This window comes from Schistocerca nitens, chromosome 2, assembly GCF_023898315.1.
Source record: "Schistocerca nitens isolate TAMUIC-IGC-003100 chromosome 2, iqSchNite1.1, whole genome shotgun sequence".
Taxonomy (NCBI): Eukaryota; Metazoa; Arthropoda; class Insecta; order Orthoptera; family Acrididae; genus Schistocerca; species Schistocerca nitens.
This window is the reverse complement of record NC_064615.1, coordinates 721,302,622-721,324,901: the sequence shown is the minus strand read 5'-3', so window position 1 is coordinate 721,324,901 and position 22,280 is coordinate 721,302,622. Positions and strand designations below refer to the sequence as shown.

Below are 22,280 nucleotides of genomic sequence, written 5' to 3'. Positions count from 1 at the left end.
TTTTTTAAATATGTCCACAAACAGGGCAAAAAAGACATCAAGACATTTTCTATTTGTCTACTTCCCTTTATTCATTTCAGTTATTGCTACTCAGCAAGTATAGCCATAGTAGTTATGCCTCTTATTGCTAAAATTTCTATCAGCAGTCACTTCTAAAACAACAAACATTATTTAGCTCAACAAAATCCTCTGAAACAAAGTTTTTAGTGTGAAGGAAATTATACATAATTTTATTCCTTCAAGACGACCTCATTGTCAAGGTATACCATAAAAAGGCATTCTACCAGAACCTTCCTATGACAATATAAAATCAAAATAATTCCATAAAAAGAAGAAAATTTACTCCATATTTTCCACAGTTAAAGTATTGTAGCTGCATATCTGGAACCAAACATTTTATCTGCCATTTTCATCAGCTTAATAACACCATTCTAAATTTCATATGATACATGTAGCCTGAACACTCTTTTGGTTCTGTATAATTATGTTCAATTAACATTTTAAGCTTTGATCTGTGAACATAGCCCAGATTTATATGTTAATTACAAATTAAATAATTTAATTTTTTCCCTAAATAGTAATGAGCTGGAGATGTTGCCAAACTGGATACCAGGCTGTAACAAGCTGCGGGCTCTGTTTGCAAGCCATAACAAACTGCACTCGTTGCCTGAGCATATGTTCTGCAGTGACCTCACAAGTCTACAGACACTGCAGCTGAGTTACAATCAACTGTCTTCACTGCCCAGTGTTATTGGACATCTCCAATTGCAGGAGCTCTTTCTTCAGAGCAACAGCATTGCTATGCTGCCTTCAAATTTCTTTATGGCCTTATCTAGGTAAAGTTTCAAATTATTTCATGTTTGTTTGCATATTGTATTTGAATGAAAAATGTATGCATATGTGTCAAAGAGTTATGAAGCAATAATAATGCTCTAATGTGATCTGAATTGAGTTCGAATTCCTCTGTTTAGAAATATAAGTATATTTCTTGAAGTTTTTGCCAGATGTTAAAAACATTCATTCTAATGAATGCTGAATTGTGTTTACAACATAATCATTTTAAGTATTAACATTCATTTCACCACATTTCAGAATTTAGTGAAATGAGCTATTTAAAAATGAAAGAAATTCTCATTTAATGTTTAATTAAATGATACACATGCTCTATTATACACTCCTGGAAATGGAAAAAAGAACACATTGACACCGGTGTGTCAGACCCACCATACTTGCTCCGGACACTGCGAGAGGGCTGTACAAGCAATGATCACACGCACGGCACAGCAGACACACCAGGACCCGCGGTGTTGGCCGTCGAATGGCGCTAGCTGCGCAGCATTTGTGCACCGCCACCGTCAGTGTCAGCCAGTTTGCCGTGGCATACGGAGCTCCATCGCAGTCTTTAACACCGGTAGCATGCCGCGACAGCGTGGACGTGAACCGTATGTGCAGTTGACGGACTTTGAGCGAGGGCGTATAGTGGGCATGCGGGAGGCCGGGTGGACGTACCGCCGAATTGCTCAACACGTGGGGCATGAGGTCTCCACAGTACATCGATGTTGTCGCCAGTGGTCGGCGGAAGGTGCACGTGCCCGTCGACCTGGGACCGGACCGCAGCGACGCACGGATGCACGCCAAAACCGTAGGATCCTACGCAGTGCCGTAGGGGACCGCACCGCCACTTCCCGGCAAATTAGGGACACTGTTGCTCCTGGGGTATCGGCGAGGACCATTCGCAACCGTCTCCATGAAGCTGGGCTATGGTCCCGCACACCGTTAGGCCATCTTCCGCTCACGCCCCAACATCGTGCAGCCCGCCTCCAGTGGTGTCGCGACAGGCGTGAATGGAGGGACGAATGGAGACGTGTCGTCTTCAGCGATGAGAGTCGCTTCTGCCTTGGTGCCAATGATGGTCGTATGCGTGTTTGGCGCCGTGCAGGTGAGCGCCACAATCAGGACTGCATACGACCGAGGCACACAGGGCCAACACCCGGCATCATGGTGTGGGGAGTGATCTCCTACACTGGCCGTACACCACTGGTGATCGTCGAGGGGACACTGAATAGTGCACGGTACATCCAAACCGTCATCGAACCCATCGTTCTACCATTCCTAGACCGGCAAGGGAACTTGCTGTTCCAACAGGACAATGCACGTCCGCATGTATCCCGTGCCACCCAACGTGCTCTAGAAGGTGTAAGTCAACTACACTGGCCAGCAAGATCTCCGGATCTGTCCCCCATTGAGCATGTTTGGGACTGGATGAAGCGTCGTCTCACGCGGTCTGCACGTCCAGCACGAACACTGGTCCAACTGAGGCACCAGGTGGAAATGGCATGGCAAGCTGTTCCACAGGACTACATCCAGCATCTCTACGATCGTCTCCATGGGAGAATAGCAGCCTGCATTGCTGCGAAAGGTGGATATACACTGTACTAGTGCCGACATTGTGCATGCTCTGTTGCCTGTGTCTATGTGCCTGTGGTTCTGTCAGTGTGATCATGTGATGTATCTGACCCCAGGAATGTGTCAATAAAGTTTCCCCTTCCTGGGACAATGAATTCACGGTGTTCTTATTTCAATTTCCAGGAGTGTATTTCTGTAAGTGCCTGTGTAAACAAAATTTCTTCATGTTCCTCTCCACTCATGTCTTGTTCAGTTGTAAGAAATTTTTTCTCTTTACAGCTTTTCAGAGGGCAGCACAATTTCAAGTCTCCTCTATACTTTATCCAAGGAAACTTTTTCTTGTACATATTAATTATGCTTTCTTCTTGCAGACTGAGGGTATTAAACATATCCAACAACAGGTTATGTGAACTTCCGTCTGCTCTAAAGCTTTCTGACAATCAAGTTTACGAGATGGAGAAACTTTATCTCACTGCTAACTGCCTTACTGACAATTCACTTGAAATTATTGCCAAGTTCATAAATTTAAGAATACTTCATGCAGCTTACAATTGTCTGACCCGACTCCCTGAAAGGTAATGTTACATTTTAGATCAAGCATTTATATTGAAATTAGCTTATTGCTGCTGGAAAAAACAGTTACTAAAGATTGCTGTTTTCTACTCTTTTTTTAGCTGTATATCTGCGTGGAAAGACTTGGAAGAACTGATTCTCTCAGGCAATAAGTTGCAGTACCTACCAGACAACATCACTCAACTAGAACATTTAAGAGTTTTAAGAGTTCACTCAAATAGATTATATACAAGCCCCTGCTTTGCAAAGATGAGCTCATTGAAGGTATGTCACTGTACTCCAAGCATTTTATAACAAACATAAAACTTCAGCTTTTAAATGGAAATATTCCATAAGCATACTGGTTGAAGAAAATGGTGATTGTATATCTGCAGTTTACGAGCAGGCATATTGTCATTCACTTGATAGACAAAACAGTGAACAGTGAGCAAATCACAGTAAAGAGAGAAGGAAAACTAAATAACCTAGCAATTAATTTTCTAAAACACTGAAGTTCCAGTTGCATTCGTAAAAAGGTGGAGTGTACGTCCTGTCAGTGAACCTTTTTAGAGTATTGTTATCTGTTTTATGTTTAAATGAATAACACACTGCTGTTCACTTTAATCTGGATATATTATTGCTTCACTTTCAATAATGTTTAATAATGGTATGTGTTTTACTTCCATACCTTGTATATGTAATTACTGTGCTCAATTATGCTCTATGCCTTTTTTAATATCACTTTTTAGAACAATAAGTTATGTTGGAAGTTAAGAAACTGATGCTAGTTCCCAGAGCAGAAAGCACCCAATATGATAGGTACTACTGGGGTCTCACTTCATAATGTAACACAGTTTGGAGGCACTGAAGCTATGATATTTACTGACACTCTTTGGCAAGTGAAAGTGCACATCAACAAATTACATGTCATTCACATGGGCACTAAGTAAGTGAAACAATACCAACAGGGAAAACATCACAATAGGATGAATCACATGCTAACTAATCTCAGTATCATTGTACCATTTGCTGCGTGGAGCGGCTGCGTGGTTTGAGGAGCCATGTCACGGACTGCGTGGCCCCTCTCACTGGAGGTTTGAATTCTTCCTCGGGCACGGATGTGTGTGTTGTTCTTAGCATAAGTTAGTTTAAGTAGTATGTAAGCCTAGGGACCAATGACCTTAGCAGTTTGGTCCCTTAGGAATTCACACACATTTGAACATTGCACCATTTACGGAATTGTACGTTCACTATCATTTCTCATGGTTTGATTTGGTATTTGTATTTGCAACAGATCACAACTTGTTGAACAATCGTAAAATGTCACAAAGTGAATGGCCAAACATCTCATAGTAGCAGCAAAAAGATCACTGAAGTGGAATAGGTGCCTTATAAATGTGAAGGGAACACTTTCTTTGACTGTGCAATGACCTTGCAACAGAACAAATAACATGTTTAGAGTAAAAACAATGGATATTCTCATGGCATAAAAGGTCTGTACATTACAAAACTGTGGGCAATATGATGTTCTTTCTGTTCTTTATTGTAAAGGACCAGATATTGTGCTCTTTGGAAAAAATCTGCTCCCTCTGTGTGATACTCTAGAATCCTTCTACTGGTTTGTAATTAGCAACTTTGTCATTGGAATGACGGTGTCTATGGCTGCTGTGCAATGTGCAGCCACAGATGAATCTGCACTGTAGAAACTATTCAAAAGTTGAATCTTCCTGGCAGATAAACACTGTGTGCTGGACTAGGACTCAAACCTCGGACCTTTGCCTATTTTGTGGGCAAGTGCTCTATTAACTAAGCTCTCCAAGGCTGATGTAAGGGTCTCACACCTTCACTTTTTCCAATACCTCTTTTCCTACCTTCTAAACTTTATCAGGAGTTGCTCAGTCCATCTTGTAGCTCATCAGAAAACTTAAAGACTTCTCTGGGAGTAGGTGGTAAGCAAACTGCAATTGAGATATCCAGTCTTAGGAGATGGAAATTTCAAACCATTGAAAGAGAAATTTTAAAAAATTAATCTGATGTATCAAAATGCTTTTTCTGCCTACTGTGCTTCATTATAGTACTTACTACAGGCTAACATTTTTATACATTCAGTCTGAATGCCATCAGTCATTGCTGTATATCATAATGTGATAAATCAAAGCACTCCTGTGTCCTCCTAAGCTACCTTAATAGTGTTATTCCTATCAAGTCATTCATCAATTGTACACCGTACCTACTATTGTCGAGAAGACTCTTTAGGGTGTGCGGCCAGTTAAGGTAGACGCGAAGTGAAACAGCTGTTAAAAACTACATTAATAAAGGAACACACAAAGTGAAACAGCTGTTAAAAATTACATTATTAATTAGCTATTGGTAAACTCTAGCCATGCCAAGTGGTTAAAATGCCAAGAGATTTTGACCAAGTGCTTCTTGCCCATTGTCAAAGTGGAATTATTGCTGATGGACTGGCTGCCAGCCGTGATGTCACTGGTGCCCACAGTATCATCATATATGAATGTAGGTTTCCTCAACATTTGGTGGGCCCACTTCATCTTTGTTATCACTGGATCATGTCACACTGAACTTTAGGCTACCATCTCTTTTATGGGTGTTGACTGTGATTTTTATGTGAAAGTTTTCTTTAATTACACTGTCCCAAAGCAACAACTGGTGTATAGTCAAACTAGGTCACTGATTGCTTTCCTGGGCATGCTTAGCTCCTGCCAGTCTTTTTGGAGTTGAGGAGTAATATAACTTTTTTTGCTCCTTTCTGCACTGGTTCACATTGTGCACTGTTATTCTGGCATAAGACTGCCTGCACTCAAAGGGTATTTTGTAAACATCAGGCATTCAGATACCTATCTCATCTTTTACTGGCCTCATTAGATGACTTACCTAACACAGAGCCACAGAATGGCAGAAACATGACAGAACAAACAATGCACACTATGGAACAATGCAAAGAAGCAGCATGACAGATGGTATTACCTACTACCCTGAAAAATTTTCTGTGGCTGAGCTTGCTCTGAATATTGTCACCAGGTCAAGTGTGATGACACCCTTAACATGGCTTGCACTAATGGCGCCGGCCGGGGTGGCCGATTGGTTCTAGGCGCTACAGTCTGGAACTGCGCGACCGCTATGGTTGCGGTCGCAGGTTCGAATCCTGCCTCGGGCATGGATGTGTGTGATGTTCTTAGGTTAGTTAGGTTTAAGTAGTTCTAAGTTCTAGGGGACTGATGACCTCAGAAGTTAAGTCCCATAGTGCTCAGAGCCTTTTGAACCATTTTTTTGCACTAATGGCGTTTGGGACTGTGCAATTACAGAAGCTCTTTAAATAAAAATCACAGAAATCACCGTTAATAGAGATGATGGCCCACAGCATGGGATCCAGCAGATGTGAGGTTGAAGCAAGAATAATGAACACAGAGACAATGTATTTCCATAGTTGTTGATACTGTGGGAAATGTTGATGCCACAACCAGCAGCTGAAGTATGTAAGGAGTACCAAAAGCCCATCAATGGTTATCCCATTGGACAATAGCAATAAATACTTGAGCAAAAACTTATGGCATTTTAATCAGTGAGCACCAATGGAAGCCTGAGAATATTTTATTGAACTTACCATTACAAGACTCTGCATTCCTAAATTATTTACGCACCCTGAGCTGCTATTTATCTCTTACTGCTATGATCACATTGATAGAGAAGAATGGTTCTCTCATTGTTGTAAGAATGAAGGCCTGTTTGCAATAGGCTTTACCCATTGCCATACAGCAAACAGTATCTTCAATCTTTTTTAACATAGATAAGTAGGTAATTGGTAGAAATGGCCAGAAAGGTATCTTTTGAATTTATAAGCTTTCTCAGTGTTGTGTCATATGTAAACTAGGAGTTTGCTGAACACTTTTGCACCACAGAAAACCCTACTCTGAACCCTAGAGAAGAAGATGAAGTCAGCGTGGAAATTACTTTTTCTGTAGCCCTACTTATTGTGGTGATCTAAATCACAGTTCAGCTGGAATTGATTTTTGTGATTAGAAACTAATTCCCCTTAAGGAGTAAATACACTGGAAAGTCAGTATGCTAATTCAAAGATCTGTAAAGAGACTTCTGAAAGATGTTTGGCTATCTACTTTGCACAGTATTCTTAACGCTCACTTTTGTTGAATCTTTACTCCATTGCCCCATAATCCTGTTCATAAGAGAGTAGAGAATGTACGTGTGCCTTGTTCGTTTAGTCACCTCAATGATAGATACTTTTAAGTGCAAATTATGCTTCTTGATTAGTTTATCTATGTGTCAACTCTATTCTAGGTTTTGATATCGCTGGAGCCTATCAGATTTTACCCACACTTTTTAATTTAGTGTTTCACCATAACACCTATTTCTAATACCAGCAGATCATTGCAATTTGTTTAAAACTGCACACTAAAAGTCTTTGTGAGATTTATGCTTAACTTGTTGACTGTGAAGCAGGTGTAGTCCTGCTCAGGTACGGACTGTGTCCGATTGCATGAGTTTAGACTCTTGAATAGTAAGGGCATTTAAATAGTGTAGGAATAGGAATGGACCCGATGCTGAATTTCATGGGCTAATACTTTTTATGCCCCCCCCCCCTCCCCCTCAGAGTTTAATTTTCTCCCTCAGGCACAGACTGTCAATATAACTCTTCTCTTTCTGTGAGGATATTAAGACTCCATCAATGCAAGAGGGGTGCCATCAGTGTCATAACATTTTAGTTTTTCAAGTAGAATTTAATGGTCACCACTATCACAACTTAAACAAGGTCACAAAATATGACAATAGGATAAATTTTATTGTTTAGCTCTGACAAGACTTGATCTGTAACAGAGACAGGTAACACAATATGCTGCGAAAAATGAGTCAGTAATATACTATAATATCTTAAAACATTGGGAGGAGTGAAATGTACCTGTAATTAGAGACCATTTGCTTATTTCCCTTTTTATAGATGCATGTAGCTACTGCCCACATGGGTCTCATATAGCCCAAAAGTGGTCCTGTCGAGAGATGATCTGATTTTAATACTCTGGTGGACTCACTGTCATGATCAGAAGGACTGTCAATTTTTAGTGACATAATGATTTCTGTAGCTTCCAGTGGGGTTGTATTTTTGAAAATCCTTTTTATGAGTGTTATGAACAGTGTCTGTTGAAGTAAATATAATGATCTGTATTTGGAAGTTTATTAGTAGATGTGAAGAAGTAATCATTGAAACTAGTTGTCAATGATTTCAGTACCAGCACATAATCATTTCTACCACATTTATTATCTGGATATTGAAATGAACACTTTCTCCTTCAGTGAAGAGTTGTGACAGAATACTATACCATAAAACATCAGTGAGTGAAAATAGGAAAATCAGACTTTTTTACATGTACATCTCAGAGTTTCTGATACTGTACATAACATAAAAACCATTGAGTGACGATACGCAAAAGGATATATAATTGTAATTTCCCATTCAGGTTTTTAACATCCAAGAATTTTCTTGCCTCCTAGACCAGCAGCTACCCATCACTCCAGGAACCAGCCACAAAACACTACCTCAAGCTTCACATCTCTCTTGAATTATCAGTATTGTCCACATGACTTACATTCCGCCACAGTCATAAATTTAATCATGCAGTTATTAGTTAAATACCTACAGTCCTTTCTCTGCTACATCTAATTGAAGTGTCATTTCATTAACAAATCTCAAAATCTTTTGAACAGCACATCTAATGTCTTGAATAATTTGATCTATGATCCCTGTTTTACTCACCACCCTTCCCAAAAGAGCACTCTTTATAAGCATTCCATAAGTTCTTTTATGTCCAGCATTGCTTCACCATCCTTTCTCGGGTTCTTATAGCATGATATTAATATATCCACAGCTCTGCCCCAGTCTCTCCATTTCCTCAAAACTGATGACTCAATTAGTATCTTTCCAGTGCACAAGTAGTCCACTACTGTGGTACCTGACTGACAGAAGTACATAGAGGAGGAACTGCAGCAGCTTTCTAACAACTGTACCTACAGCTCCGGTCATGAGGTTCTTACCCTCTGGTTTTAACTGGCCTACAATCTCTTTTAAAATCTCAACCCTCTTTCAAGGACTCACTCATGAATTGAAGGCAAAATTTAATGCAAACTTTTTGATCCATCTTTTTCAAAAGTAAAAGTATACCAGGCACTCAAAAAAGATGTATAACCTTCTCGACTCTCAATAATAAAATAAATATTAAAAACAGCTGAAATGCAAATACATATCAGGTACGTGTGTACCAACAAGATAAAAAAAAAAGGAAATTGGATGTTTAAAGCTGGCAAAATCAAAAAAAATTACACTACTTTTGGATTACACTAACTATATCTTACTGATAGATTTTTATATAAGTAGTCTGCATGAAGAAGAAGTCACTGGTTTGGCGTCAGGTGGGTGGTGACTGAGGTAATGTCTTATTAATGCATGCAAACCAAGCACTCCCACCTTCTAGCTTCTTCCATATGTTCACAAACACCCAGTCGCACCACCCATGCCATGGTTGTTAGCTACAGAGTATCCATTAAACATGGTGAGCCAACATCTGCAATGTGTTTATCAAAAATTTCTTTTCTTTGTTAATAATGTCCATCATTTCCTGGATCATCAGAAATCTGTGCTTGCCTCACTTCCAGCACACACCTTGCAAACCATTGTAGTCACCTTCTATTACATCAACATTCTCCACACGCGTGGTCTGTCTGGTACTGAACATTACCTCAGTCGGCACCAACCTGATGCCAAACCAATGACTTCTTCTTCATGCAGACTACTTACGTAAAATCTATCTGTAAGATATAGTTAGTGTAATCAAAAACCAGTGGAATTTTTTGATTTTGTCACCTTCAAACATCAAATTTTCTTCTTTTTTTTCTTTTTTTATCTTGTTAGTGCATACGTTCCTGACATATGTTTGCATTTCAGCTGTTTTGAATATTTATTTTATTATTGAGAGTCGAAAAGGTTATACAATTTTTTTTTGAGTGCCTGGTATACTTTTACTTTTGAAAAAGATGGATCAAAAAGTTTGCATTAAATTTTGCTTGAAATATGGAATAAAATGCAGCTGTGGCTTTTGGCAAAACTACTATGAATAAGACAAGAGTTTACAAGTGCTATAAACATTTCAAAGAGGGTCAATAGGATGTTGAAGATGACAGCTACCCGGGATGCCCTAGCAAATCAATTATTGATGACAAGGTGGAAGGAGTACAGAAAATGGTCCTGGAAAATCACCAGATCACCGTCAGAGAGGTTGCTGATGATGCCACAATATTGTTTGGCTCATGCCAAACAATTTTTTTCAGATTTTCTTGGGCAAGAAACGTGTAGCAGCAATTCTGAATTTCGACCAAAATATGTCATTTAGCATTGCTCAGGAATTGCTGAATGAACTTGACAGTGATCCAGGACTTCTAAATAAGGTTATAATAGGTGACAAAACATGGGCATACAGGTATGACATCAACACCAAGGCTTAGTCATTCATATGGAAACTGCCTGAAGAGCCAACACAAAAAAAATTTGACAAATTTGATCACATGTGAAGGTACTTCTCATTGTTGTCTCCAATTACAGTGCAACATGAGTTCCTGCCTTATGGTTGTATGATCAGTATGGGATACTGCCTGGAAGATTTGCACCATCTGCATGAAGCAGTCTGAAGAAAATGACCAGAACTGTGACAAAACCACTTGTGGAAATTGCATCGCGATAATGCTGCTGCTCACACCTCAATGCTTGTTCATGATTTTTTGGCAAAAAGCAAAATCATTATGTTGCCTCAGCCACTGTATTGGCTGGACATGGCTCCTTGCAACCTGTTTCTGTCCCCAAGGTTGAAGAGAACCATTAAAGGACGTCGTTTTTCCATCACTGATGAGATAAAAACGTAATTGCTGAAGGAGCTGAACACTATACTAAAAAGTGAATTCCAGAAGTGCTTCCAAGATTGGAAAAAGTGCTGACACAAGCATCTTATATATGACGGAGATTGTATTCGAGGAAACAAAAGTTTATGTTGATGAATAAAAAAAGATTCTTCAAGAAAACCAGAAATTCCCATTACTTTTTGATCACACCCCATATATACAGGGTGGAGAAAATTTGTGTCATGAACTTTTAACCCTGGATAGCTGATGCCAGTAGGAGCCAAAACTACTATTGTTGTGTAGGTCAACAACACACACTTTTTAAACTATGTAAACTTGGCACCACACACTCCGATTGGCCATGGGATTGCCCTGGTGCCAGATGCTCTGGGCAACGTATGACCATGAATGCTTTGCCTGCCAGAGATCGCGATGTATCCAAGGCAGCCCGCATGATCTGTGGTAGCACACCAGCCTTCTATTCTGGGGGCCTGGGGGCAAATCTGCCACGGTCCCAACACATCCATTGTAGTTTCATGATAAGACGTACCAGGAACAAACATGTCAACAGCTGCTAGTATACACACAGGAAGTCTTTTACAGATTGTGTTGGCCCTGAAAAGGGCTTTTTTGTGGCTAGGACATAGTTTACTTAAAGCAGGTTCTTGAACTGGCGACCCTCTGATGTGACACAAGCTTGGTAACACCGAATGATGTTTTGCCAAACTCTTTCAAAGATTCTTGGCATTGCCCTGATGTGATTGGCGGCATATTGAATATGAGCCATTAATTCCTCCTCGTTTCTAGGTGGTTCCCATCTGGATGAGTGAACTAGAACCATGAAGAATCCCCACAGGAAAAAGTCCAGTGGCGTGAGGTCTGGTGATCATAGGAGCCATGTCCTATGAGTACCTCTGCCAATTACCCGGCACAGCACAACTTATATGTGGGCACCCCATCATGCTGCTGTGACATGCATAGCCATATGTCCAGGGGAATATCTTCCAACAGGCCGGGTAGAGTTTCTTGCAAAATGTGAAGGTAATTTGCCCCGGTAAGTTGAGGGGTAGATGGACCAGCCCAATCAGATGGTCACCCACAATGCCTGCTGAAATGTTGAGCGAAAATCGTTCCTGGTGTCCATGGATATACACGATGTGAGGATTTCCCCTTGGCCAGTAATTAATGTTTCAAGTGTTGTAAAGGCCATCCCGATGGAAGGAGCAATTGTCGGTAAACAACACAATGGCAGGGAAGTCGTGATCTCGTGGAACATGTTGCAGAAACCACTGGCAAACCGCTAGCCTGTGTTCATAGTCCACCAAAGGATTTAGGTCTTGGACAGGGTGGAAACTAAATGGATGCTGGCCATCATCCCTCAAAACCTCCCAGACAAACCGATGAGTGACCCCCATGTTGTATCCAACCGATCGAGTACTTGTCACAGGTGCTTCCTTGAAGAACTCAAGAACAGTCTCTTCAACTACAGCAGCCCGCCGTCTTTGAGGTCTTCCAGCATCACCATGAGCCTGTTTTGCCTCTTTCACCAAGTCACCGGTGAATTGCTGTAAAAATTTGCGGGTGTGGGTGGTGTCTTGATGGGTATCATTCCTCATACAACCATAGAGCTTCATGCACATCACCATAGGATAGTCCATAAACAAAAACCATATCTCATTGTTCTTCAAATGAATACTGTGCTGCCATGCTTACTATATGACTAAATTGCAAGTGATGTGTGTGTGTGCTCTGAAGCGAAGCTTATGTGTGAATGCCTCTGATGTGAGGTGGAGACAATAGCAAGACCTATTTGACACATGTGCCTATCATGTTAGGGTAGTGATGGGGTGAGGAACGTTTGTATGTGTGAACTGACAACCATAGTGCTGCCCGTCAACTGACGAACAGCAACAGGGCAATCCCATGGCCAACTGGAGTGCATGGCGCCAAGTTTCCATAGTTATCAACCTACACAACATTAGTAATTTTGGTTCCTACTGGCATCAGCAGTCCAGGGTTAAAATTTCATGACACAATTTTTCTCCACCATGTATAGGATTTCATCACATTGAATCATGTCATGAACCATCACGTCACACTATGGCTTGTCACATATCAAATACAATCTTTTTTCTATGTCACCATCTGCATAACTTGTAGAAAGATGATTCTGAAGACCAGTAAATAAATAAATCCTGCTCACCTCAATCAGCTTCATACTGACAAACAATTATTCCACATCCAAAGGGTAAGCATGCAATATATCTGAGGTACGCACGGAAACCTGGCTCTCTCTGCCTGTAGGTCCTTCCACAGATCACTTGTAAAGAACTTGACTGGAATCCATAGACCTTCAGTCCTTTAAACATGTGAATGAGATACAGTGATAATATTTTTACCATTTGGACCCACAGTATTTTCATAATATAATTATTTGTTCAGAGCTGTACAGCATACAATGTGCTTTCCTCAGGTTTTGGATTTGGCACACAATCAACTTGACAGAATAAATCTAGCAACACTAGTCCCAAACCAGCTGCAGTTTTTGGATCTCTCGTGTAATTCCAGGCTTTACGTAGATCCACGTCAGTTTCAAGTGTACAGGTATGATCTCTTCCATCAATAACAAAATTAAAAATGATTTACAATAAAGTAATGCTCTTTGCATTATATAATTCTCATTAAAAGAGCAAGTAGCACTACTGTTTATTACTAAAACTGTATATTTAAAATAGAAACAAATATTAATTTATAAATTAACACTGTTGGTTTCTCATAGCTTGATTTTATGATGCATTATGTTCTACAGAAAAAAGATTTCAAGTATTACATATTTTTATTTTATTTAGTGGAATGAAATATTTAAATTCAAACTAGGTTTTATACCTTTTTAGGACTCAGAGGCCAATGAGTCTTGTTGATGTGTCTGGACACAACAGAACTAGTCTTCCCTCCACTCCCTATAATGAAGGGAATGGAGAACTCGATCCTCCGTGGAAAATAGGTTTCTCTGAAGCAGCAGGGAGTCGAGAAAGGTAACATCATTCAATTTTAAATAATTTAAATTCCTGGGGTTTTCCAAAGGTGAAAGTTATTTTTTGAATCCTGGGTCATATTCTCTTTACATTTAATTTCCATTACATGACATCCATACCAGTTTTGTATTTTCTGTACTCAAATACTTTGCTAAGGATTTTACTCATTAGAAACAATACTTCCACCAATAAAGCTTAATATAAATAAGAAAGATGTGATATCAGTTACTGGTATGCTTAATATTATTATTCTCTCACTTTGGCATCTCCTCTTTTCTGAATATCTCTTTCACAACTACATATCCCACAGTAGAGTGCTAATTATCAGCCCTGTTCTTGTCTACCTTAAATAAATATCTATTTTCTTAATTTTCCATTGGTGTTTTCAAAAGTTAAAATTAAATAAGATGATTACTTATTTTAGTATCAGTATAGGTATGACAACACCGTGGAACCATCACTGTTGGCACAAATGCAACTATGCTGTCTAACAAATGCTCAACTACAAGCCAGGGAGCTGAAGCCCAGATGAGGTACTGAATCTCAACATGTAAGTTAATCTACAGGGGAGCAGAGAGTCCTAACACTATGTAGAGAATGAGCACAAAGAAAAACACAACATGGAACCACCATGACCAACCGACAATGAGGCACAGCTATGGCTGTGGGTATTGAAATCACCATTAGAACTTCCCAGCCAGGCCTATTGCGAGCAGCATGTAAACACCTGGGTCACTGCATCTGTCTATGCCATTCTCTGTACACACCCTCCATGACAGCATTCTGTATTATTCTGCTGTGATGCCCACGCCAGCTACTTTGCATTCATCCCAGTGTCCACTGGCAAGGATACTAGATTTCTCCTCCCTGAATAGGCCACATAGGGCTGAAAATGGCCCAGTTTGTGCTGTAATCACTGTTGCAATTCCAGCAATGAATTCAACCACCGAAGAAGACAATGCTGACACAGCTTGCTTCACCGGAAGCACGGCAGACTGGGGAGGTTGCGGTAATGCTTGGCCCGCTGACATGGGCAGGGGTGAGTACTTGGCAACTGGTGAGCATGAAAAAGAGGGTACTTATTTCAATTCCATGAGTTCCACTGTGTAAGGCACAGGAGCTAGCCCTGCTGGCACCCTATTCCATGATTGAAGGTACGATGCCAAAGAATACACTGGAGGCAGCAGTGGGGGAGCATACTATGCAGTTGGGAGCCATCCACCTGAACATCATCAGAAACCAACCCTGTCACCCAGCTGGCTTGGAGATGGTGGTATCATAGGTATCCCCCCCCCCCCCTTCCTCCCTCTGGGTCCAGGGGTTAGAATAGGTCCATGATATTCTGGCCTGTCATAAGAGGCAACTAAAAGGAGTCTCACACTTTTCAGCCCTATAAGTTCAGGTCCCAGTTTATGGTTTGACAAGCCACTTTCCAAATTCTACAGAAGTGTGGGCCGTACGGGGAAGGACACCTTATGTGGTGCATGAGTTATCCCTAGTGCCTTTAGATTTGATCTCCTGAATCTCTTCTCCTCATGGCTTTGCATCTCCACCTGAATTCAACTATTTAGGCAAGGACGCTCTCAGGGGTATGCCATCTTCTTCCATTGTTTCTTGCCCTCTTTCGCCCCCATGACAGTATCGAATTTCTCTGTGCCCAATATTCAGCATGGTAGCCAGTCAGTTGTGGTGGGGTTGTCATGTACCCATATGGTGGTAGCCCTCTGACAACAAGGGGATTGAATTCTGATGCCTGAGCTGTAAACTTCCACATATGCCAAGGAGTAGATGCCCGTCTTCATGGGGCATCCAGACTACCACCAACGGTCATCATGCCAGGTGGCCTTTGCTGTGGCTGGGTGGTGCACGTGGGGAGAGCCCCTGATCAGAGTGGATGGCATCAGGGTGGATGACCCGCAGTGAAGCGGATGAAGTTATCTCTTTTGTTGACCGAATGGCACCAGCAGTCTCTAAGAAGGGCAAGATGGAATACAATGCTGACAGGCATGAGCCTAAATTGTTTCCCTCCCATGCTACACCTTGGGAAGATCATAGGGCTACAGAAAGAAGAGAGCCATATTTGCCTCGGTATTTAGTCTGTAGTAGAATGGTTGGAGACCGCAGCCTTGTTTCAGACAGCATCCCCAGCCCAATCCTGGGCCTGTGACCAGCTGGGTGATATTCCTGTTTCTGTCACTCCCCATAAAAGCCTCAACATTGTCCAGGGGATTATTTTCCATCGTGACCTCCTCTTGCAGTCTGACGATGAGCTCCACGCCAATTTAGAATGGTGGGGTGTGCATTTCATCCATCACATTTACAGGAGACCCAAAGACAACATGGTTGCTACTAGTGCCTTCATCTTGGCCTTTGAGGGTGATTCATTGCCTGAAAAGGTCAAGGTGATGGTCTACCACTGTGACATTAAACCATACGTCCCTCCCCCTATGCGGTGCTTTAAGTGCTGGAAATTCAGGCACATGTCTTCCTGCTGCACTTCCAGCACCACATGTCGAAACTGCAGATGTCCACTGCATCCAGATACTTCATGTGCACCTCCTCCCACTTGTATCAACTGTGGAGAGCACCACTCACCCTGCTTGCAAGACTGCACAGTACTCCAAAGGAGCAGAAAATCATGGAGTACAAGACACTGGACCAGTTGACTTACCATGAGGCTAAACGTAAATTTGAACGATTACACCCCTTTTGGTTGACATCCACATATGCTGCAGCTATTCCAACATCGCCGTCACAAGTGCCAGTAGTACCACACACTGTGCCACGAACAGTGGGCCCTCCGGGCCACCAGAATACATCTGCCCCCTTGGTGGTAGAGGGCAAATCTCCCAAAGCACCTCCCCCCCCCCCCCCAACACAGGGGAAATCTGTCCCCTCCTCCCCTCCCCCCCAGCTGGAGAAGCAACAGCCTCCTCTGGCTCCAAGGTCTCCACTAATGCCACAGCGGACACTCATCAGTGGCTAAAGGAGCCAAAAGCTGCTGGACGAAGAGCTTCATGGTCTTCCTCTGTGACTGAAGCTACTTCGGAGAAGTCCTCCCAGCAAGCCCCTAAAGAGAAGCGAAAGGGCAAGTAAACCAAGACGAAGTCTGCTAAGAAACAGGATCCTCCAGTGGCCCCAACACAACCACTCCCTACCAGTTCTGCATTTGAGGTTGAGGTCCCACAAGGACAAGTGTCCCACAAGGACCTGGACCTCACTGATGCCTCATCCAGTATAGGAATGGATATAAATACTCAATCCGTGGCAGCAGGTGACCCTGAGGTGTACCCTGCCTCCTTGCACACTTCACACCTTGCTCCAGCGGAATTGCTGTTGCTTTTTCCACCACCTGGCTGTGGAGCTAAGGCAACTGTTAAGCTTTACACCTGCTTTCCGCATTGCCCTCCAGGAAACCTGGTTCCCAGCAATGTGGTCCCCTGCCCTCCATGGCTATAGGGGATATTACAAGAACCACATGGAATATAATAGAATGTCAGGAGGAGTTTGCGTCTCTGTCCTGAACTTAGTATGTAGTGAACCTGTGCCCCTTCAAACTCCTCTTGAAGCTGTGGCTGCCAGGATAAGGACAACAGAGGAAATAACTGTAACTGCAATGTATATTTTGCTCCAGATGGTGCTCTATCCTGAATGTATTGGCTGCACTGATTCATGAACTCCATAAACCTGTTCCACTTTTGGGACATTTTAACGCCCATAATCCCTTGTGGGGTGACACCATTGCTGAAGTAGAGAGGTCAAGAATTTACTGTTTCAACTTGACCTCTGTCTCTTAAATACTGGGGGCCCCCATACATTTCAGTGTGGCTCATGGTACTTACTCAGCCACTGATTTATCACATTGCATCCCAGCACTTCTTCCATCTGCCCACTGGAGAGCCCACGATGACTTGTGTGGTAGTGACCACTTTCCCATCTTCCTGTCACTCCCCCAGCATCATGCCCATGGACGCCAACCCAGATGGGCTTCAAACAAGGCAGACTGGGAAGCTTTCACCTCTGCTGTCATCGTTGTATCTCCCCCATATGGTAACATTCAATGTGGTGGTTGAGCAAGTCACCAGGATGATCGTGTCTGTGATGGAAAATGCGACCCCTTGTTCCTTAGGGTGCCCCCGGCAAAAGACAGTACCTTGATGGTCGCCAGAACTTGCTGAGGCCATTAAAGAGTGTAGGCGGCCTCTACAGTGACATAAGCGGCGCCCTTCCCTGGAGCACCTAATAGCTTTTTAAACGACTCCGTGCCCGCACCCAGCTTATAAAAAGATGGAAACAGGAGTGTTGGGAGAAGTACGCCTTGACCATTGGGTGCCATACATCATCCTCCCAAGTCTGGACAAAGTTGAGACGTGTTTTTGGGTACCAGAGCCCGACAGATGTCACTGGCATTAACATCAATGGTGTGTTATGTACCGACGCAAACGCAATTGCTGAGCACTTTGCTGAGCACTATGATTGAGCCACTGCGTCTGAAAAATACCCCGCAGCCTTTCGCACCCTCAAACGGCGGATGGAAGGGAAAGCCTCCTCATTCACTGAACAGCACAGTGAACCCTATAACGCTCCATTTACAGTGTGGGAGCTCCTCAGTGCCCTTGCACATTGCCGCGATGCCAGTCCTGGGTCAGATTGAATCCACAGTCAGATGATTAAACATCTCTCGTCAGACTACAAGCAACATCACCTCATCATCTTCAACCAGATGTGGTGCGATGGCATCTTTCCATCGCAATGGTGGGAGAGCACCATCATCCTAGTGCTCAAATCTGGTAAAAATCCGCTTGATGTGAATAGCTATTGGCCCATCAGCCTTACCAATGTTCTTTGTAATCTGCTAGAATGCATGGTAAGTCGGCAGTTGTGTTGGCTCCTGGAGTGATGGCGCCTACAGGCTCCATGCCAGGACTGTTTCTACCAGGGTTGCTCTATCACTGATAATCTTGTGTCACTTGAGTCTGCCATCTGAACAGCCTTTTCCATGTGCCAACACCTGGTTGCCGTCTTTTTTGATTTATGGAAAGCTTATGGCACAACCTGGCGACATCATATCCTTGCCACTTTATATGAGTTGTGTCTCCGGGGCCCGCTCCCAATTTTTATCCAACACTTCCTGTTGCTCCGTACTTTCCGTGGCCTAGTTGGTGCCTCTCATAGCTTCCCTGTGTCCAGGAGAATGGAGTCCCACAGGGCTCTGTATTGAGTGTCTCTCTATTTTTAGTGGCCATTAACGGTCTAGCAGCAGCTGTCAGGCCGTCGGTCTCACCTTCTCTGTATGCAGACGACTTCTGCATTTCGTACTGCTCCTCCAATACTGGCGTTGCTAAGCGTCACCTACAGGGAGCCTTCCCACAAGGCGCATTCATGGGCTTTAGCCCACAGCTTCCAGTTTTCAGCCACGGAGTCATGTGTCCTGCAATTCTGTCAGCATTTTACCATTCATCCGGAACCAGAACTTTACCTTAAAGACAATCCACTCACAGTAGTGGAGACATATCAGTTCTTAGGACTGGTTTTCAACACTCAATTGACTTGGCTTCCTCATCTTCGTCAGCTTGAGTGGAAGTGCTGGCAGCACCTCAATGCCCTCCACTGCCTGAGCAGCACCAACTGGGGTGCAGACTGTTCTATGCTGCTGTAGTTCTACAAAGCCCTTGTTCAATTGCACCTTGACTATGAGAGTGTGGTTTATGGTTTAGCGACGCCCTCAACATTGTGTTTATTTGCCCCCCAGTGCACCCCTGTGGAGTTTGACTTGTGACAGGAGCTTTTAGGTTGAGTCTGGTGATCAGCAAACTGGTGGAGGCTGGAGTCCCTCCATTGCAGATCAGACATGCACAACTGCTCATTAGTTACGTTGCACTCATTTGTAGCTCTCCTGAGCATCCAAATTACTGTCTCCTTTTCCCAACCACGGTGCTTCATCTCACGCCTCGGTGGCCCGGGTCAGGGCTTACAATTGCAGTTCGCATCCAATCCCTTCTGTCTGAACTGAAGTCCTTCCCTTTACCACCTCTACTCAAGGTCCATTCACATACACCTCCATGGTGTAAACCCAAGCCGAAGCTTTTTCTGGAGCTTTTTCTGCTGAAGCGGTTTACATTAACAGCTCGATGGCTTATGGTCACGTTGGCTTCACCTGTGTTCACAGAGGGCATACTCAACAGCACTCCTTGCCAGATGGCTGCAATGTTTTCACTGCAGAGCTGGCAGCCATATCTTGTGCTCTTGAGCACATCCACTTACGCCCTGGCGAGTTGTTTCTCCTCTGTACTGAACCCTTGAGCAGCCTACAAGCTATTGACCAGTGCTACCCTTGCCATCCTTGGGTAGTGACCATCCAGGAGTCCATCTACGCCCTGGAACGGTCCAGTCGTTCAGTGGTGTTTGTCTGGACCCCAGGTCAAATCAGAATCCCAGGCAATGAACTTGCTGACAGGCTGGCCAAACAGGCTACACGGAAACTGCTTCTGGAGATCAGCATCCCTGTAACTGACCTGCTTTCAGTATTACAACACTAGGTTTTTCAGCTTTTGGAGACGTAATGGCATAATCTCAGTATCCACAACACTCTGCATGCCATTAAGGAGACTATGAATGTGTGGAAGTCCTCCATGCGGCATGCGGGCCTCTCACAGGGAATTGCAGTTCGCATCCAATCCCTTCTGTCTGAACTGAAGTCCTTCCCTTTACCACCTCTACTCGAGGTCCATTCACATACACCTCCATGCTGGCTCCGCATTGGGCATGCTTGGGTGACCCACAGCTACCTCCTGCACTGTGAAGACCCACCTCAGTGTCGGTGCAGCACCTGGTTGACAGTGGCCCATATAATTTTAAGCATCCTTCTGTGACTGCCCTACGTAATAACCTTCATTTAATGGACTCGTTACAGTAAATTTTAGCAGCAACACCTTATTGGCTGTTTTAGTTTTACATTTTATGGGGGGGGGGGGGGTATATCCTTCTATCTAAGTTTTACCAATTGTCCTTTGTCCCTCTGTTTTCTCTCCCCTACTGCTTTTAGGCTGGAGATTTTAATGTGTTGCAGAGTGGTTGGCTTATCCTTTTTATTCTCATGATCAGCCAGCCATCGTTATCTGCTCTCTTGTTTTAATCTCTTCTACCTTTTTCTTGCTTCTCTAGCTGTGGTTTTTGTGTCCTATTTTGGCCCTTGTAGTGTTTGTTGCCCTTCTGTCGTTCTTGTGGTTTTTCCTTCCTGTCTGTATCGTGCTGTATGTCTTGTTAATTTTTTCTTTCCCTTGTTGATTTGTTTTAATAGAAACAAGGAACCGATGACCAAGCAGTTTGGTCCTTTTCTCTCCCCCCCCCCCCCCCCCCCTTTTTAACCCAACCAACCATCATAGGTCCAGCAGGTCACAGCCTCTCAGCCACAAATGATTAGAATGACAGATCAGCTGCTCCCAACTGACATCCATCACAAACAACTGCCTACTTTTGTGGCCCTCCACAACATCAAGCAGCCACCCCAGCTGCCAGCTGAAAGACTGGGCATACATAACAGTCCTGTGATAAAAACATGATGAATGACAATGATCTGAGGCATGCAACTGTGGGTGCAACAAATTCAAAAGACCCCATGATTGGCACCCATTGAAATGCTCCACCATACTACATGGTTGGCCAACATCACCTGGTACATATTCAGGTAACTCATAAGGCATTGTCGCAGTATGAGGTAGACACAGACTTCTTCACTTCAGTCTTGAACAACCACGTGAAACTTCCCAAATCACTGAGTCCGCTTATAAGGTAGCAAATTGAGACACTCAAAATGACTCTTGCACAAGAGACCTTGTGGGTCAACTATCAACACAGCATATGATTGCCCAGGGTGCTTTTGGTGCTGGTCAAACTGCAACTGTGGCACTGTCACATGTGTTGGATAACCAAAATACTGCATGAGCAACTGACAAAATTCATCAAACGTAAGTTTCTCAGGGCCAGTAGAGGGCTTCAACTTCTGAATGATTTAATATAAACTCACACTGCTGGACTACAACAGGGACAGCAGGGAAGCGAGCTCCTCTTCCAGGGCCTGGGCCACTATCAACACAGTTACGATAATGTACTTGTCACTGTCAGTACGAATGTAACTATGCTAGCCGATAGTGGCTCAACTACAAGTTGGGGAGCTGAACTCAAATTTATGGGGAACATAGATACCAAATACCATTTAGAGAATGAGCACAAAGAAACACACAACACGATCAGCACAAGTGATTGACATCAGAGCATGTGGAACATAGCACTATGCAAAGCTAAAGCTGGGTCTGTAGGTGTTGAAATCAGTGTTATGACTGCCTGCATGGCCAGTTCCAACCAACAGGT

The 22,280-nt window shown here is 43.0% G+C and overlaps 1 protein-coding gene across 1 annotated transcript in view; it reads left to right on the top strand.

Annotated features, from left to right (window-relative positions):
• The window catches only part of LOC126235283 (protein phosphatase PHLPP-like protein), a 405,833-nt gene that overhangs the window by 349,545 nt on the left and 34,008 nt on the right, over positions 1-22,280 (top strand). Inside the window, exons 8-12 of the mRNA XM_049944008.1 lie at positions 579-836; positions 2,778-2,981; positions 3,081-3,243; positions 13,349-13,479; positions 13,770-13,910. Of these exons, the coding sequence (XP_049799965.1) occupies positions 579-836; positions 2,778-2,981; positions 3,081-3,243; positions 13,349-13,479; positions 13,770-13,910 (897 nt within the window). The remainder of the gene's footprint in view (positions 1-578; positions 837-2,777; positions 2,982-3,080; positions 3,244-13,348; positions 13,480-13,769; positions 13,911-22,280) is intronic.